The 17438-nt window shown below is 47.7% G+C and overlaps 1 protein-coding gene across 2 annotated transcripts; it reads right to left on the bottom strand.

Annotated features, from left to right (window-relative positions):
- Positions 1-3359: 3359 nt before the first annotated feature.
- Positions 3360-14267, bottom strand: PSMA4 (proteasome 20S subunit alpha 4). Of its 2 annotated transcripts, none has more exons than XM_075535524.1 (9): positions 14135-14267; positions 12932-12957; positions 12334-12376; positions 11921-12083; positions 9565-9642; positions 8524-8612; positions 7980-8110; positions 6123-6246; positions 3360-3728 (listed from the first exon to the last, which is right to left on the bottom strand). In XM_075535524.1, the coding sequence occupies exons 2-9, from the start codon at positions 12932-12934 to the stop codon at positions 3574-3576; spliced, it is 786 nt and encodes a 261-aa protein (XP_075391639.1). In that variant the 5' UTR covers positions 12935-12957; positions 14135-14267; the 3' UTR covers positions 3360-3573. The 2 variants fall into 2 exon arrangements, with proteins under 2 accessions (XP_075391639.1, XP_075391640.1); XM_075535525.1 differs by lacking the exon at positions 14135-14267 and adding an exon at positions 13756-13847.
- Between the last annotated feature and the right edge of the window lie 3171 nt (positions 14268-17438).

The following is a 17438-nucleotide window of genomic DNA, read 5'->3' as shown; positions in this document are numbered from 1 at the left end:
AAATCACCAAGTTTTATTTTATTTTTAAGTCATTTTATTGAGAGCTCTTACGATGCTTATCACAATCCATTCTGAATTTTATTATTATCCTTTATATGTTTTATGGAAACAAAGGAGGAAGTGAAGAGGTCAGGGTTATATGAGGGAGCATCCCCGGCTCTGGACAGGTCACCCGATTCACATCGGCTCTCGTGTCCGATGCCCGTGTGGATGCAGCCCTGGGCACACTTGGCACAGCTCACAGGGCAGTGGGAGCAGCAGCTCTTTGTGCAGCGTGTGCATTTGCAGGAGCGGAGCTGGCACAGGAGGCAACAGTGGTCCAGGAGCCGCTGGGGGTCCCTGTGGAGGGCGATCCGAGGCTCGCAGTTAAAGAGGATACTAGCAGGTGGAGTGTCAGGTGTGAATCTTTAATAGGGACAGATAGCTCCATCTCTCTCCCGAGGCCTGGCCGGCAGGTTTGAATCCTGGCTGTGTAATCAGCAGTGTCACCAGGGCTCCCTAATAGGCAGCCAGGGACACTGCGAACCAGGCCTTCAGACCCATTCATTCTGGTTGGACCACTTGCTGGGAATTAGCATTTCCATCCCAGGTGTTCTGAAATTAGAATCCAGATCTTGTTAAGATGTATGTTCTGATTCCACATTTGTGGGATGGAAATGTAGGGAGTCAAACCAGAATGAACCAGTCTAAAGCCCTGCCTGAAACTTCTGCAGAGAAAAACTATTATACACCTTGTTGCTGGCTGGGTTCCATCCAGTGTTCCACGGTCTGTATGCATCCGATCAGCGTCCCAGGTGGAGCTGAAGCTGCCTTCCCAAACCACACGTGAACGGCACCGCTCTCTATCAAAGGAATCCTGGTACAGGCACAGTGGCTGGGCTGCTAACCACAAGGTTAGCAGTTTGAACTCACCAGATGCTCCTTGGTAGAAAATGAGGCTTTCTACCCCTATTTACAGCCACAGGAAACCGATTCTCTGTCCTATAGAGGCTTGGTGAATCAGAATCCATTCAATGGTAGTGGTTTTGGTCGTGGTTTGTATCACAGCCCAAGTGACAAAAACAAACCAATGCCAGTCAAGCAAAACCCATCCATGAGCTTGCCTGGGCTGAAACTGTCCGCACCTGGCTTTCATTTCCCTTTGACTGGTTTCTCCTTCCACGGTCCGGGCCATTACCCTACATCTTCCACACAGCTGGATGCTGGCGGTGGGAGGCCTGACTAGCTACAAAACCCCGGCCCTCTTCTCACACCTGGTCTGTTCTGGCTTCTGTCCGTCCACATGTTCATTCCGCAGCCAGTCACTGAGACAGACAGGTCATCCGGCCAGCCTGAGGAAGGTACCCCTTCAGGAAGGGAATGCACCCAACTCAGAATAGTGAATATTTCTTGGGAGGAAGGGGGATGTGCTCTGGAAAGCACCGAGAACATAGGCCTCTGATTCATCTCTGTGAGGGGCCTTCAAGTTAGTGAAAAACGCAATTAAAAGAGAACAGAATTTCCCACAAACCTTTTGAAGGGGCCTCATACCTTTCAGGTTTTATTTTATTTTAGCGCATTTATACATTCATTGCCCTCATCATTCTCAAAACATCCGCTCTCCACCCAAGCCCCTGGCATCAGCTCTTCATTTTCCCCCTCCCTCCCCTCTGCCCCCTCGATAATTTATAAATTATTTTGTCATTTCTTGCCCTGTTCGACGTCTCCCTTCACCCACTTTTCTGTTGTCCATCCCCCAGGGAGGAGGTCACATGTAGATCCTTGTAATCAGTTCCCCCTTTCCAACCCACCCTCCCTTCACCTTCCCGGGATTACCACTCTCACCACAGGTCCGGAAGGGATCATCTGCCCTGGATTCCCTGTGTTTCCAGTTCCTATCTGTACCTGTGTACATCCTCTGGTCTAGCCAGACTTGCAAGGTAGAATTGGGATCACAACAGTGGGTGAGGAGGGGGAGGAAGCATTTAGGAACTAGAGGAAAGTTGTATTTTTTGTCGTTAGGGTTAGGGTCGGGGTCAGGGTTTTAGGGTTAGAGTTGGGGCTAGGTTTAGACCCAGGGTTATGGTTAGGTTCAGTGTTAGAGCCAGGGTTAGGTTTAGGGTTATGGTGAGAGTTCGGGTTAAGGTTAGGACTAAGACTAGGGTTGAAGTTAGGGCCAGTGCTAGGGTTACGATGAAGGTTAGGATTAGGGTTAGAGTTAGGGATAGGGCCAGGGTTAAGGTTAGGGTGTTAGTGTTAGGTTAGGGCCAGGGTTATGATTTGGGTTAGGGTTAAGGCTAGGGCCAGGATTAGTGTGTCAGTGTCAGGGATAGGGTTATCCTTAGGGCCAGAGTTAGGGGTGGGATTAGTGTAAGGGTTAGGTTTAGGTTTATGCTTAGGTTGTGTCAGGGTCAGGGTTAGGTTTACAGTTAAGGCTAGGCTTAGGGCCAGTGTTAGGATTATGGTTAGTGTTTCAATTAGGCTTAGGGCCAGCGTTAGGGTCAAATTTAAGACTAAGGCTAGGGTTGCGGTTAGGGTTACGGTGAGGGTGTGTCAAACAATCTGTACATATGTATTGGCAACAGAGTTCTAAAGCTACCACAGAAGGCCGTCAGAAGCCAGAAGGAGAATGTGACACTTGTTTTCACCAGACAGGCCTCCCGTTAGTACCCTCTTCTCCCACTGCCGTCAGGTCCTCTGATGCAATCTTACAGGACAGAGTAGCATTGCCCCACAGGGTTTCCAAGACTGCAAGTCCTTATAAGAGCAGACAGCCTCACTCTTCACCCTCAGCATGGCTAGTGGGTTTGAACCACTCACTTTGGCATCATCAGCAGCTCAACTCTAACCCTTTAGGCCTGGGGAAAGGCAGCGCTCGACTTTGCTCGGATTGGGCTATAAACGCCTAGGGTCTACATATAACCCCCTCCCTGGGGGACGGACAATAGAAAAGTGGGTGAAAGGAGACACTGGACAGTGTAAGATATGACACAATAAAAATAATTTATAAATTATCAAGGGTTCATGAGGAGAGGGAAGAAATGAGGAGCTGATACCAAGGGCTCAAGTAGAAGGAAACTTTTGAGAATGCTGATGGCCACAAATGTACAAATGTGCTTGACACAATGGATGGATGGATGGATTGTGTTAAGAATTGTACGAGCCCCCAAGAAAATGATTTAAAAAGATAGTACGATAGGGTAGCAGAGGAAATCTTCATGCACAATCCCCATCTCTCCCCTTTTAAAATGTACATGTTGGTCCATTTTAACAGCCCGCTTAAAGGTAACTGAGAGGGGGGCCACAGCACGCACAAAGCATGGTAATGGCCCCATTAAACTTGGCATCTTCATCAATTAAATCACACAGTGAAGGAGCCATTTCTACTCTTCCAAGTTTTATTTAAAAAGAAAGAAATCATGTAAGCTATCCATGAAGACCAACAATCATCATTGGCATAACACCATCAACTGAACATAAAGGACAAGGACCGCACGTCCTGGCTCCTCTTGTAAGTGTTTAAGAGTCACACCTTTCTCAGTGGGGACATTAGGGCGTCTGCTCCGAGTGGCGCCCAACGTGGGGTTACAGAATCTATTTATCTTTTTCCTTCTGCTCCCTTTCCTTCTTCTCCCGCTCGGCTTTAGCTTCTTCTTCCTCGTGTTTTTTGATCAATTGCTCCACCTCCTTTTGTTTGAGGACTCGGATGACTGTCTTTCCATTCTCTCTTGTTAGAGTGGCGATTTCCACTAGCAATAAACACACAGGTGTGTATGAGAAGCAAGCATATTAGCAAACAAACCCAACAGGCAATCCTGATGTAATCTCCACCCCGTTCTGGCCTTCCTCCCCAACACTTCCCTTGTTGGACACAGATTACAGCTCACACACACATTTATGGGAACCACTTTCAGTTATGTATCCATTTCTTCTCTGCTCCCTCTGTCCTAACCTTGTTAGCAGCTGTTTGGTCACTCCCTTAGACAAAAGGAGCCCTGGCGGACAGTGGTTAGCCCTTGGTGGCTAACTAAATGGTTGGCAGTTTGAATCCATTAGGTATTCAGTAGAAGAAAGATGAGGCAGACTGTTTTCATGAGGATTTACAGCCTAGGAAATCTTACAGGCAAGCTCTCCCCTGTCCTACAGGGTTGCCATGTCAGATGGGTGGCAATGGGTTCGGTTTGGAACAAGTCACATCAGCCAGTCACCCTTGCTAGCCTGCTTTTAGCTGACAACCAGAGGGGACCACAATTTCTTTGTTGGAACGTCTGAAGGGTCATCCTGAATCTCCAACCAGTAAAAGTGCTTCCCAAGATGGGAGATACTGCCCTCTGGGGAGTGCTGGAACATTCCAGGGAGATACCTGTACTCTATCCTGGATTGTGGGCCATAGCACAAGACCCTTTAATTGCCAAGGGGGTGGGCACTGAGTGATTTTTTTTCTCAGAAGGGGGCAGTAGGTCAAATAAGTTTGGGAACCTATGCAATGATAGCGCTTACTTTTGAAAGGCTTTTAAAATTCCTGTTAAAAAAGCACAAAAAGCAGCTTCCATTGCTATAGGCAAAAAAAGTGGCCTTGATACCTGAAGGCGAACATTTATTTGTGCAATAAAAATTGAATAGTGTCTCCTACCAGGGATCAAGCTTTTAAAATAAAAACCAATAGGTTAATTTACTACAGCTTAAAACAAAGTTAGACATTTTAATGTTTTACATGACCATAGACTCAATGCAACTTACACACGAACGAAATACTTTAACTGGAATCATGGACTTAATTTTGAGAATAGCACAATGCATACCACTGATGGAAATGTATCACACACACGTACACAACTATATAGTGTCCTGTACATTTTATCACATATACAGGTAGAACCAACTTAGGAGGTATTGGTTAAATTGAACTGCACTTAGGCCCATCTTTCTGTACATCTTATTGTTAGTAATCTGTATTACACACAAGGGGGTACCCCACCAAAACAGATTTTTTTTCCCTCCAACACTATGTATTTATTTTTTTTGCAAAACAACCTTGTCACCTTCAAAGTACTCTCCATTACACTTCATACAAATGTCAACTCTGTGATTCTACTCTTGGGAACATTTTTCAAACTCATCTGTTTGGAAAGCAGACAGCACTTCCCTTGTTTTTTTTTCTTCAACTCTATTATGTTGTGCAATCTGTCCTTTCATATCCCTCTTCACGGAAACAAAAAAGTCTCACGGAGCGAGGTCAGGTGAGTAAGGTGCGTGTGGCAAAAGAGGCTTGCTATTTTTTGCCCAGAACTAGAGAGCACTGAGATGGCTGCGTGAGCAGGTGCATTGTCCTGGTGGCAAAACCAGTCCCCACCTGCCATAGATCAGGCTTTTGTTGCACACTGCTATGCAATCTTTTCAGAACCTCGAAATAGAAAGCTCGATTTAACAGCCTAACCTGGTGGAATGAATTCCAAATGCACAAATTGACATTTTCGTCTGTTCAGGAAGCTGACAGACATCCGGAACCAAGTTTGTCATCCATCGACATTTCACCTCTTTTGAAACGAGAAAACCACTCGTACACTTGGAATTTTCCCCATAGTGCTGTCATTTTAAGCTGTCATTTTAAACAACAGTTTCTGCGGCATATTTTTCCAGAGCAGGAAACAAGATTTCACAGCCACTTGCATTTCTCTTCAATTGGCCATCACAAAAAAAAGCTTTGAGCGAAACTGCTTTTATGACAAAATGCACAGTGACCAGAGAGAACCTTCCCAGGCGAGTTGCTCGATGCTCGCCGAATGGGAGAAAGGCGTCCTACCAATTCCAGTTCCTTTGGGGACCCGTTCGTACGACGTTGCAGCACATGTTAACATCTGGCTCACAGATGTGCAATGTTGACACACAGACACTGACAATGAAAACCAAAGGGGGAACCCTCTGACTATGTCAGAGCTGCCTTCTGATGGAGCTGGCACACGGGAACCTCCTCGTTAGTTGGGGGCTGCCTGCACACACTGCAGCCATCTTTAGTGACAAACCGTTAGAAAAGTCACTAAGCTTGAAAAGCACTGTGGGATTGTGGCTCGAGTCCTAGGGCCACTGGCCTCCCTCTGGAGCCCCCCGAGTTTCCACCAACGGACACGGCGTCACAGCATTACCTTTCTCAGCAGAAAGTTTACTAACGTCCATGGTCTTGTTCAGCACCTTGATTGCTAAAGCAAGTGCAGACTTCAAGCTCATCTCACCTTCTTTGTAGTCTTGCTTTAACATTGACACAGCTGCCTACAGAAACAGAGAGTTAACACAGAATTCCCTTCTTTCTTTAAGTAGAACACTTTTACAAGTCCTAAAGGAGCCAGGAAACTATACAGACATATCCCCCAAGTGGGGGAGACCGTCAGTACATGGTCGTAATGGTCTCTAAGGGCTGGCGGAGGTACAGAGCTTGCTCTAATGAGGACATTCGGGATCAGAGAAAACTGTCCCAAGATCATGGTTAGCGGCAGATCAACAAACCCAAGTTATTGGTGGAATCCCCAAAGTGGGATGAAGAGCTGTGATTGGGACACGTATGTAACATTAGACAGCATAGCACATGTTGGAGCCGAGGCTGCCCAAGGCACGACTATGCTATTACCCCCAATGGAGTGACCGCCATCAAGGACACACCCAAGTGAGCTGCTCAAGCAGACTGTGGCTCCCTGCGCTGGTGGGAAAGGGATGGTGGTGGAAGTAACCACTTTCCAGCGCACTCAGTCTGAGCACATCCCTGTCGTTGGTCAGAGGGAATTCGACAGAGGCTTCATCCACATGGGGATTCTTCCTTTCCACTTTGGTACTCTTAAGAACAGGACTTGGCGTCTAGGGTCTTAAAGGCTTGAAAATAAACAAGCGGCCATCTAGCTGAGAAGCAACAAAGCCCACATGGAAGAAGCACACCTGCCTGTGTGATCACGAGGTGTCGATGGGATCAGGCATCAGAGAACAAAAAATCATACTGTGAATGAGGGTGAGTGCGGAGTGGGGACCCAAAGCCCATCTGTAGGCAACTAGACATCCCCTTACAGAAGGGTCGCGGGGATGAGATGAGCCAGTCAGGATTCAGTGCAGCAACAAAGAAACATACAACTTTTCTTAATTCTTTAATGCTTCCTCCCCACCACTATCATGATCCCAATTCTTCCTTACAGATCCAGCTAAACCAGAGGATGTACACTGGTACAGATAGGAACTGGAAACACAGGGAATCCAGGACAGATGCTCCCCTCAGGACCAGTAGTGAGAGTGGCGGTACAGGAAGGGTGGAGGGAAGGTGGGGTAGAAAGGGGGAACTGATCACAAGGATCTACATATAGCCCCCTCCCTCTGGGAAGGACAACAGAAAAGTGGGGAAGGGTGATGTCGAACAGTGTTAAGACATGACAACATAATAATTTATAAATTATCAAGGGGGGAAGCAAGGAGGGAGGGGAAAGTGAGGAGTTGATAACAAGGGCTCAAGTACAAAGCCAATGGTTTGAGAATGATGGCAACAAATGTACCAATGTGCTCGACACAGTGGATGATGTATGGATTATATGATAAGAGTTGTATGAGCCCACAATAAAATGATTTTAAAAAAAGAAGAATGGGGCTTGGTCAGAAGAATAGTGGCTGAATTACTGGCAAGCCAACCAGCAAAGTATAGTTTGGATGACAAATAGGGCAGACACGGGATGGAGTTGGAAAGAGGAGTCCTGATGCTCTTGAAGGGACTTTTTAACCAGGTAAAAAGTCAGGGGGCCCATGAACTAAGAAAGGGGGGCAAACATACACCTGTATGCCTGCAACTTCTGATGGAGAACTAACAGTCTTTCATCATTACCACAGGCAGAAAACCCCTGTAGAGCTTTGTCACCAATACAAATCACACTCGTTCCATTAAGGCTCGGGTAGCTCTCTCAAATACTGTTTATACTCTGCGGCAGTAATCAGACCCTTTACTCCCCATCCTGTAACATCACAAAAGTACTCACAGCACTATTATTTCCAATGCACGTGGCTTTCCATCCTCCGTAATTCCCACTCGGGTCGCTCTGATAGAGCTGAAAGCCGTAGTGTTTATCCCAGCCAATGTAGAGCAACGACACTCCGAAGGGACGCTTTCCTGGAAGAGAGAGGCAATCAGCAACAGCTGATATCACAGTTCCTTGCGCGCAGGGCAGGTGGCTGAGCCTTGTCTGTGAAGTGCTCTGCCTAAGGCAGACAAGCTCCGCATAAAATCCGCCTTGGTTTCTCGGGTTGGGACACAGCCAGGGGAGAGAACAACGGCTCTGGCCCCCAGTGCTGCATCTGACTATCACGCAAAAAGCAACGTTTCCACATCTGAAAGTATTACCTTGGCCTTTCAATCTCCTAGGAACCGCTTATGAAAATCTACCTGGCTGTCACGCTTACAAAGCAGGAATTTATGCAAAGTACTACTTACTTACTTATTTAATGTTTAATGACTTTTTAATTATCTTTAAAAAGTTCAAATTTCATTGGGCATTTTAAATAAAATTTCTCCAAAGTGAGTACCTCCAAACTGTGTGTAAGCCTGCTTGATGTCACACAGCGCTGTAACCAACTGCTCACAAGGAATTGGCTCCTGATATTGTAGTAAATACCTAGGGTGTCAGAAGATTAGAATATTACTCTCTCTAAAACACAGGCACCAACAAAATAACCCACCTCACACCACCGCCACTGAGTGGATTCCCACTCCAGGAACCCTCCAGGGTGGAGAACTGCCCCACAGGGTTTCAGGAGCTGCAGATCTTTCTGAAGCCGACTGCCCCATCTTTTCTGAGGAGCGACTGGTAGGCTTAAACCAATGAATTCCTGGTTAGCAGCCTCACGCTTAAGCCACTGCACCACCCAGGCTCCATTAAAACACAACTAGGATATAAGCAAGAGAGCCTTAAAAAGAAATTTAAGGAGCTGATAACGAGTACAAAAACGGAGAACATTCTACAACTGATTATAGTGATGCGATACAGGATATGTGACTCACATGCCAATCAAAGTGTTAGTGTAAACATTTCTTAATTAAAAGAAATGTATGCCACTGGGACAACACCACCTCACCACCACCACCGTGTTGATTCTGCCTCAAAGTGGTTCCACAGCCCAGAGCAGCACCGCTCCCTAAGAGGTCCAAGGCTGCCGACCCTTACAGGAGGGACCATGTCTAGGTTCTCACAGGAGGAGCTGTGGGTGGGAACGCTGGGCTTGCGGCTAGCAGCTCCACACTCAACCCACTAGGCCACCAGGGCGCATGGAAACCAGCCTCAAGCTTCTGTCCTCACACATGTGTGCATTCCTGACAGCAGCCCAACAAGGGGCCCACTGCAGATGCAGCTCCTTGGACAATAGTCGCTTTTAATTTGAAGAGGAAGACAGAAGGGAACAGGTCAACATCCTATTATCTTTGCAATAGCTAATACTTCACACGTGTCCCTTTTAAAAACTCACTATCTTCCAATGACTAGATTGTTAATGACTTTAACCTTTTCAAGAGTGAGTTCTCCTTGGAAACACCTCACCTAGCTATCGTTAGATATGCTACTGTGACCATACCTTTGAGCGATGAGTCGGAGTTCATTAGTGAGAACATTAGCATCAGAAGTTATGCCGGCCACACTACAAGCCATGTCCCTTAGAGAAAAGAAGAGACTGCTCAGTAAGAGAGGACATGCTTGTCAGTTTTTACGCATTGAAGTACTTTAATTTACACAACCCCAACTTGTATTACTTTTGCCACTCAACTGGAAACCCCCCATGCTTGCTTCACACCTGGCTCCCCTAGCTTCAGACCAACACCAGACGTTCTCTCTCTGCAGGAGGCTTTAGGGTGCTGAAACGCACGCACCCATCAGTTCCCAATTAGGTCTACGAGGGTCTTCAAACGTTCGTGGGAAATTCCCGACCTTTCGCTTCTACCTCTCCATGCCCCTGTATGGAGCAACAGAGCCTTGCACCCAGGGTAAGGGATGACCCTGCACAGTTAGAGCCTGAAGATTCAGCAGGAGGCGGTGGTTCGGCCACTCAGACAGCAACAATGTGATGCTCTTGTGTTTGCAAGCCTGCCTCCATGGTCTAGGCTTGGCTCATGCCAAAGGGTGCATTTCTTTGCCCCCTGCCCCTCCAGGGCTGCCCCAGCTCTCCAAGCGCCCAGCCTCTCCCTCGAGTGCAGAGTAGCCCAACAACAGCTATGTGAGAGGAACAGGGCTTTCAAAAGGCCTTCACAGGCAGCCTTCCCCAGGCCTACCACGGAGGGAGAGTTAGCTGCAAACCCAGCTGTTAGTGGCCAAGGCCTGCTGCATGCCAGGCTGTTGTGCACAGCACCAGTTGTCCCTGCATCGACTGCAACTCGTGGGGACTCCATGGGGTCTGGGCAGGGTTGTACACCATAGGGTTTTTCAGTGGCTGGTTCTTTAGGAGTTAATCGCGAGGACCTTTTCTTCTGAGGAAGCTCTGTATGGACTCAACTCTCCAACCTTTTGGTCAGCAGCAAAGCAAAGGAACTGTGCGTACCCCCAAGGAGCTCCTAAGTGTACAGGCTAACTGGTCCCCAGACCCGGAGAAGACCCATTCACTGGCTAATCAGCAGGATGCAACAAAATCCCTAGACTAGACGGTGAAGCAGGGACCCCTGCTGATAACTGGCTTTTCCACCCCAGAAATCAGATTTTACATTTGACTAATAATGATGATTACAAGAATGATGAAAACGTTCGAAAACTGACCGGGGTGAGGACTGTACAGCTCTTCCTGATGTGACTGAGCTATTGAACTGTATGATATGTGAATTATACGCCCCTGAAACTATCCAAGCAGGGAGGGGAAGAATCCACATCTGAATCGTAACTCTTAGAGTCTTCTGGGGATTTTATTAAAATGTATCCTCTCCTCCCAACTATCATGATCCCAATTCTACCTTACAAATCTGGCTAGACCAGAGGATGTACACTGGTACAGATAGGAACTGGAAACACAGGGAATACAGGGCAGATGATCCCTTCAGGACCAGCAGTGAGAGTGGCGATATTGGGAGGGTGGAGGGAGGGTGGGTTGGAAAGGGGGAACTGATTACAAGGATCTACATGTGACCTCCTCCCTGGGGGATCGACAACATAAAAGTGGGTGAAGAGAGAGGTAGGACAGGGAAAGATATGACAAAATGATAATTTGTAAATTATCAAGGGTTCATGAGGGAGGAGGGAAAAAATGAGCTGATGCCAGGGGTTTGGGTGGAGAACAGATGTTTTGAGAATGATGAGGGCAATGAATGTATAGATGTGCTTTACACATTTTGAAGTATATGGATTGTGATTAAGAGTTGTATAAGCTCCTAATAAAACGATTTAAAAAATAAAATGTATTTTCCGTCTAAATATGTTTTGTTAAAAAAATTTTTTTAAAAAGAAGAAAATACCCCAGTTTCCTTTTCCCTCAAGCCTAACTAGTGGTCTGAGAGTACTTAAAAAAAAACCAACTGTAATGGACTTGGCAGCCTTTAGAGGCAAGCAAGTTTATCCCAAACAAGAGTGGTTCAGCTCCATAAAGAATACGGGAGGGGAGGGGGTGTGTGTTATAAAATGCATATTCTGATTCAGTATTATCTTGCCTGAAAAGGCAAATTCTCAGTAGGGGTTGACCCAGAATGAAGCAGGATAATGTCCTGCTTTGCAGGCCTGCCAGCTGCCAGACACTGGACTGAGTGCTCTGCCCTGATTCTAAACCGTCATGACTCCAGGAAGCTCGGCAAAGTTAATCATTAGTAGAAGATGGCACAGCCCAGGTCTGCCTAAGCCTGTGCACCACGCGGTGCTCTTTCCCACTAAGTGCGTAGCTCTGAACTTGACATGCACACCTGCTCCGTAGGTGAGAGCAGGCGCTGTTTTACGACTCACTTCCCCAGGGTCTCACTTACTCGTTGAGTTTATAAATCTTCTCGGAAAAAAAGACTTCATCGAGAAGCTTGTGGATATTCCGTCTCTCTGCTGCAAGCAGAACTCCATCGTTCGCCAAAATTCCCAGACAGGTGCCCGCATGTCCAATTGCTTCCATGGCATATTCAACTTGGTACAGGCGACCTGCATGGAGCAAATATAAGAAACTAGGACTCTGTGCCCACTGGGAATTAACAGGCCCCAGAAAAATCACCGAAAACAGCAATGTAAGTGCAGGGCATATGAGCAACCTGGTGACCAGACTGAATTCCAAGTACAAGAAGAATGAACCACCGAGCAAGTGCAAAAAGAAAGCTCCCAGATTTCCTTGCCCTCCCACCCCGCTAAAAGTCTAACTCTTTAAACGAACAGAGACTGAACAATTTCTATTTACCTTCTGGAGAAAATATTGTGGTCCTCGAGTCATATCTTCGAGACTGCCAAGGAAGAACATACAGGAGATTCTTACTCTCAGAACATGACACAAGCCCCCGCAACCCCGATACCCAGCGTGTGTGAGAAAACAGAGAAGTCGCCAGCCTTTCTTCTTCCCCTTTCATTTCAATTTGTTCACGCAAGTCTGTCATTTGAGTTACAAACAATGCTACAGGCTACTACCGCTCCCCACCCCCCAACCTGAGCACCGCAGATACTCCCTTTTAGAAACAAGAAAACATGCGAAGTTTGAGGTGAACCCAAAGTCTATCCGAGACATTTCTCAATAGCGTGAGCTCACTTCATGTCTCTGCGGCCACATTTTGTCCGTGCTCACATTACAAACTTTTTTGTAATGCTATTGCAAAGACTGCACAGACCACAGTACAGTGTAAATGTAACTTTTACATGCACGGGGAATCCAAACGTTTCCCTGTGACTTGCTTTACTGCAATAGTCGCTTGAATGCAGAGGCCTGAAGTCACACGTGGCAACATCTGGGAGGTGTGGCTGTATTTCTCACACAACAGCTTTACTGCCATGTCTAGTTAACTCACCATGCTTCCTGTTTTCTATAGAACGCCTGTAAAAAGAAAACGGGTTCATGATTAGAATGACACTTAACAATTTAAAAAGCATTTTCTGACTTAGGGGAAAAAATTCTTTGCTCCTCTCATTCAACCAAGGTTTATGGTGCCCGAGGGAAGTGTCAAGCAATGCACTGGGTATGGAAACGTCAGGTGGGGAAAGGAAATCCCTGCCTGAAAGGGCTGGCAGGAGGGTAAGTCAGGTAAGGGAGGCAGACTCCGACAATGAACTGCAAAGCAGCCTGAGAGATGGGGCAAGAAAAGGGACCGAGAAAACCAGGGACTTTGAGCAAAACGGACATAGGAAATTAGTCTAAGTTATTACATGCACACACATACGCGACGGGAGAAACTACAGAAGGAGAAAGTGTTCCAATTATGCACAACTCTGAATGGCTTAGGCTTTCGCCGGAGTGAAATCTGGACCTGAAGGATGGGGGAATCTTCCCCATCAACATCACCACTCCTGAAAAGGGGGGTACCAGAGCTTCGTTGGAAAGCTGAATTTCACTCTCCAAAGCCCTTATCTCCAAATCGCTGGACTATCGAGAATTAAACTGGCCGCTAAGCAAGAATAAATGAACTTACAGGCGGCCCGTATGTCTAGGTAAAAACGTTTGAGTTTTGTCCAACAGGCAGCGAAGTCCCACCGACTAGGAGTCAGAGGGACAGACAGTCGGACGGGGGTGGTGAGAGCAGACCGCAGAGTAACCAGTTTGGGGTATTCCGGAGGCAGGTGAAAGGTTACGGGTAACCCTGGGCAGATATGCGGCAAAGCACGGATTAGGGGAGACCTGAGGAAGGCTTGTGATTCGCGTGCAAACACAACTTTCTGGATTCCCACGCCGGACGCCGGGCACAGGAGGGCTGTAGATCCACCAGCACCTCCAGAAACGCTCCTTTCCCCCAAGCAGCGCTCACGAGGCGGAAGCAGCCCTGGATGCAACGCGGACCCGCCCCCAGTGGTCCCGGCTCCGCGCAGGGGGCACGACGGTGGCCGATGGGAGCCAAGTGCCGGTAGCCGGTCGGTCCCGAGGGCGGTGCAGAGTCATCGCGCCCGCGGAGCCTCGGCAGTGGCAACAGGCCGGGACCGAGCCTGTGTCGACCCTCACGACCCCGGCCCGTGGAGAGAGTGGCCACGCTTCCGCAGGCGCCCAGGGGGCAAACACTCACCGGCGTGAAGACGCTGAAGGGGCAAGAGCCGCACGGAACGCGCTACTCTCGGGGAACGGAAGTCGCCACCGCTGCCCCAGTATCCGCTGCGAAAGATGGCCTCCGCGCGTGCGTACAGCCACCAGGGGGCGGGGCAGTGCGCCCGGTGGGCGGGGCGTCCGAGGACGCGGAAGTGCGTACGGGGCGGGGCGTCCGGGGACGCGGAAGTGCGCCCGGGAGCGGGGCGTCCGGGGACGCGGAAGTGCGCCCGGGGGGCGGGGCGAGAGCGGGCCACAGCGCCGGGGCTGGGGAGTTGCGGGGCGGGCCGCAGGCTGGACCCCAGCCGGTGACAGCAAGGCTCGGACGTGAGCAGGAGGGTGGAGAGGCCCTAACCGAAGAGGTGGTGTAACTGCAGCCGATGGCGGAATTTCCCTCTTGTCTCGCACGGCGCTTTCACTTTCACCGGCCCTCCACCTCTCAGACTGCTTCCCATTCCCGCCGTGTTCCCCCAAGTGGTTCCGATTCAGACTGTGGTCTTCGTCCTGCCTCTTCTCACTTCGCTTCCAGAAGCTGGCCTCTACTTGTATTGCAGATGCATGCTTTTTCGTACATGGATCATACAAAGCACATTACCATGCGGCACACACTTTGGCGGGAGCATTCACCTTGATGCCCTGCGCCGCCTGGGACCTGATCAGATAGGCTTCCCCCAACCCACTTCGTCGAAGGACAACACCGTTTCTATACTCAGGTAGTATTTTACCTTCCTCAGAGCACGTATCCATTTCTGGAATTGTGTTTGTTTCATGTTACTTACCATCTCTTTTCCCACTTCTTTTCCCCTCATCTGGCTTCAATGTCTTTAAGGACTGGGAATGATTGTATTGTAGGAAATTCATACGGCTTTTTTGGGGCACCCATGATCTTCCTGGTCCAGATAGTGATTAGGTGGGACTATATAAATAAGGTGCTTGTGACCCACCAGTGGGTTTGGACAATATGTTAACCACGTAAATAAGGTACAAAGAGCCCTTGTGGGGGTGGGACCATGCAAATTAGGTGTATGAAACCCATGACTGGATGAGTCAGTTGTTCTATCCCAGCTAGGCTTAAAATGAGTCAGCTATCAAAGAGAGGACCACACTCCCAATAAGAAAGGAGGGTTGAGTGGAGCACATCCTTTGGAGCCAGGGTCCTTGTGCTGAGAACCTCCTTGTCTAATGGGACCGTTGTAACACTAGAGAAGGTATGAGACGGCGGGAAGTGGTGGCAACCCTGACAGAGAAACAGGAGGTTGAGCCAGGAGACAAGCACAAGATAGCACAATAAGCTTCCTGACACAACTCCCTTTCCCGCCCCTGACAAAGCAAGGACACTCGAGGTAAGCTTAGAGCCTTTGGCCAGGAGGCTTGCTGGCGGAATGGGGTGCTTCTGGGTTCTTTGCAGAGCTAAAAGAGCATTAAGTACTGCAGAGAGCAAACAAGCCAAGAGAGGAGGCCTGTCCTCAGGAGCTCTACATAGCCAAGAGGAGCTGAGAGAGCTGCCCTGACCTGAAGAAGGGAGATTGCCGGCATGCTTCCTGATCTTGATCTCTCGTTATAATCTGCTGTCCCTGGGTTTCCATAATAAACCCTATAATTAGAAGTGCTGCTGATGAGTTCAGGGGTCCCAAGTAGCATAGTGGGCTATGAGTTGGGCTACTAAGCATATGATTAGTAGTTTAAAACCACCAGCCGCTCTGTGGGAGAAACTTGAGGCTTTCTGCTCCTATACATTGAGATTTGCAGGCTCAGAAACCCGCAGGGGCGGTTCTGTCTGTTCTGTAGGGTTGCTCTGAGTAGGTTTGGTTTGTATTTGGTGAGTTGTGTGTGGCCATTGCAATGAATATCAAACCCAGCAGAGAAGCAGAGAGTGCAATGGGAGGGACAGCTGATGTCAGGGTTGGTGAAAAGGTTAGAGGGCAGAGGTATGTTTGACCTCCACCTCAGAATCAACTTGGCCTGGTGTTCACCTTGACTCTCCACCCTTTGTGAAGCCCAATGAAGAGGTACGACTGCGACATTAAAAAAAAATTACCATTTTGTGTTTTTGTTCCATGGCACTAGAAATTGGTTCAGGTTACGTTAGTCACCTCTACCAGAGAGACGCCAAGAAGGTAGGAACTTTGTCCTAAGATTGGGTACAAAAATATTGGGGCTCACATGGAAGCAGCACACCAGCCTGTGTGATCATGAGGTGTCAAAGAGATTAGGTATCAGGCATCATCAGATCAAAAAAATCATATCATAGTGAATGAGGGGTGTGTGTGGAGTAGAGACCCAAAGCCCATTTGTAGGCTACTGAACATCCCTTTACAGAAGGGTCTCGGGGAGGAGACAAGCCAGTCAGGGTGTGATGTAGCAACGATGAAACATACAACTTTCCTCTAGTTCCTAAATGCTTTCTCCACCCCCACTATCATGATCTCAATTCTACCTTACAAATCTGGCTAGACCAGAGGATGTACACTTGTACAGATAGGAACTGGAAACACAGAGAATCCAGGGCAGATGATCCCTTCCGGACCAGTGCTGAGTGGTGATACTAGGAGGGTGGAGGGAGGGTGGGTTGGAAAGGGGGAACCAATGACAAGGATCTACATGTGACCTCCTCCCTGGGGGACGGGCAACAGAAAAGTGGGTGAAGGGAGATGTTGGACAGGGCAAGATATGACAAAATAATAATTAATAAATTATCAAGTGTTCGTGAGGGAGGGGGAGTGAGGAGGGAGGGGAAAAAATGAGCTGGTGCCAGGGGCTTAAGTAGAAAGCAAATGTTTTGAGAATGATGAGGGCAATGAATGTACAAATGTGCTTTACACAATTGATGTATGTATGGATTGAGATAAGACTTGTATGAGCTCCTAATAAAACGATTTAAAAAAAAACCCTAGTATCTTCATATAGTTGAATCTAATCATTTGCTGATTTTTTCCCCTAGTCTTATCTGGCTTTAGGTATGTCACTTTGAACAAGGTATATTCTTCTTAACCTCTTCAGTGCTCCAGGTTGATTGAGGTTGAGGAGTGGCATTTAGTAGGCACTGTCACATTTCACATTTTCTGATGGCAGTTAATAGTTGGAATAAATAATATATATATCCTTCTTGGTTTCTTTTTTTTTTCCCCTTCTTGGTTTCTTTTTTAAAAAAATATAAGCTCAAAAGGAAGTATGCCAGACATGATATACCTTAAAATAAGAAACACATAGTATCACCTAAAATGTACTTTTGCTAAGGAAATATACTAACATGTAATCACACACACACAAAATATATAGGGGCTCTG

Source organism: Tenrec ecaudatus, chromosome 17 (assembly GCF_050624435.1).
Source record: "Tenrec ecaudatus isolate mTenEca1 chromosome 17, mTenEca1.hap1, whole genome shotgun sequence".
NCBI classification, from domain to species: Eukaryota; Metazoa; Chordata; class Mammalia; order Afrosoricida; family Tenrecidae; genus Tenrec; species Tenrec ecaudatus.
The sequence above is the reverse complement of the archived record's forward strand: the minus strand, read 5'-3'. Positions and strand labels throughout refer to the sequence as shown.

Excerpts from the sequence above, each read along its gene's own strand:
- PSMA4 (XM_075535524.1), bottom strand. Across the intron at positions 9,643-11,920 it reads AAGATTTATAAACTCAACGA|GGACATGGCTTGTAGTGTGG; the intron begins GTAAGTGAGACC and ends CTTTTCTCTAAG. Across the intron at positions 8,613-9,564 it reads CTCCGACTCATCGCTCAAAG|GTATTTACTACAATATCAGG; the intron begins GTATGGTCACAG and ends CTGACACCCTAG.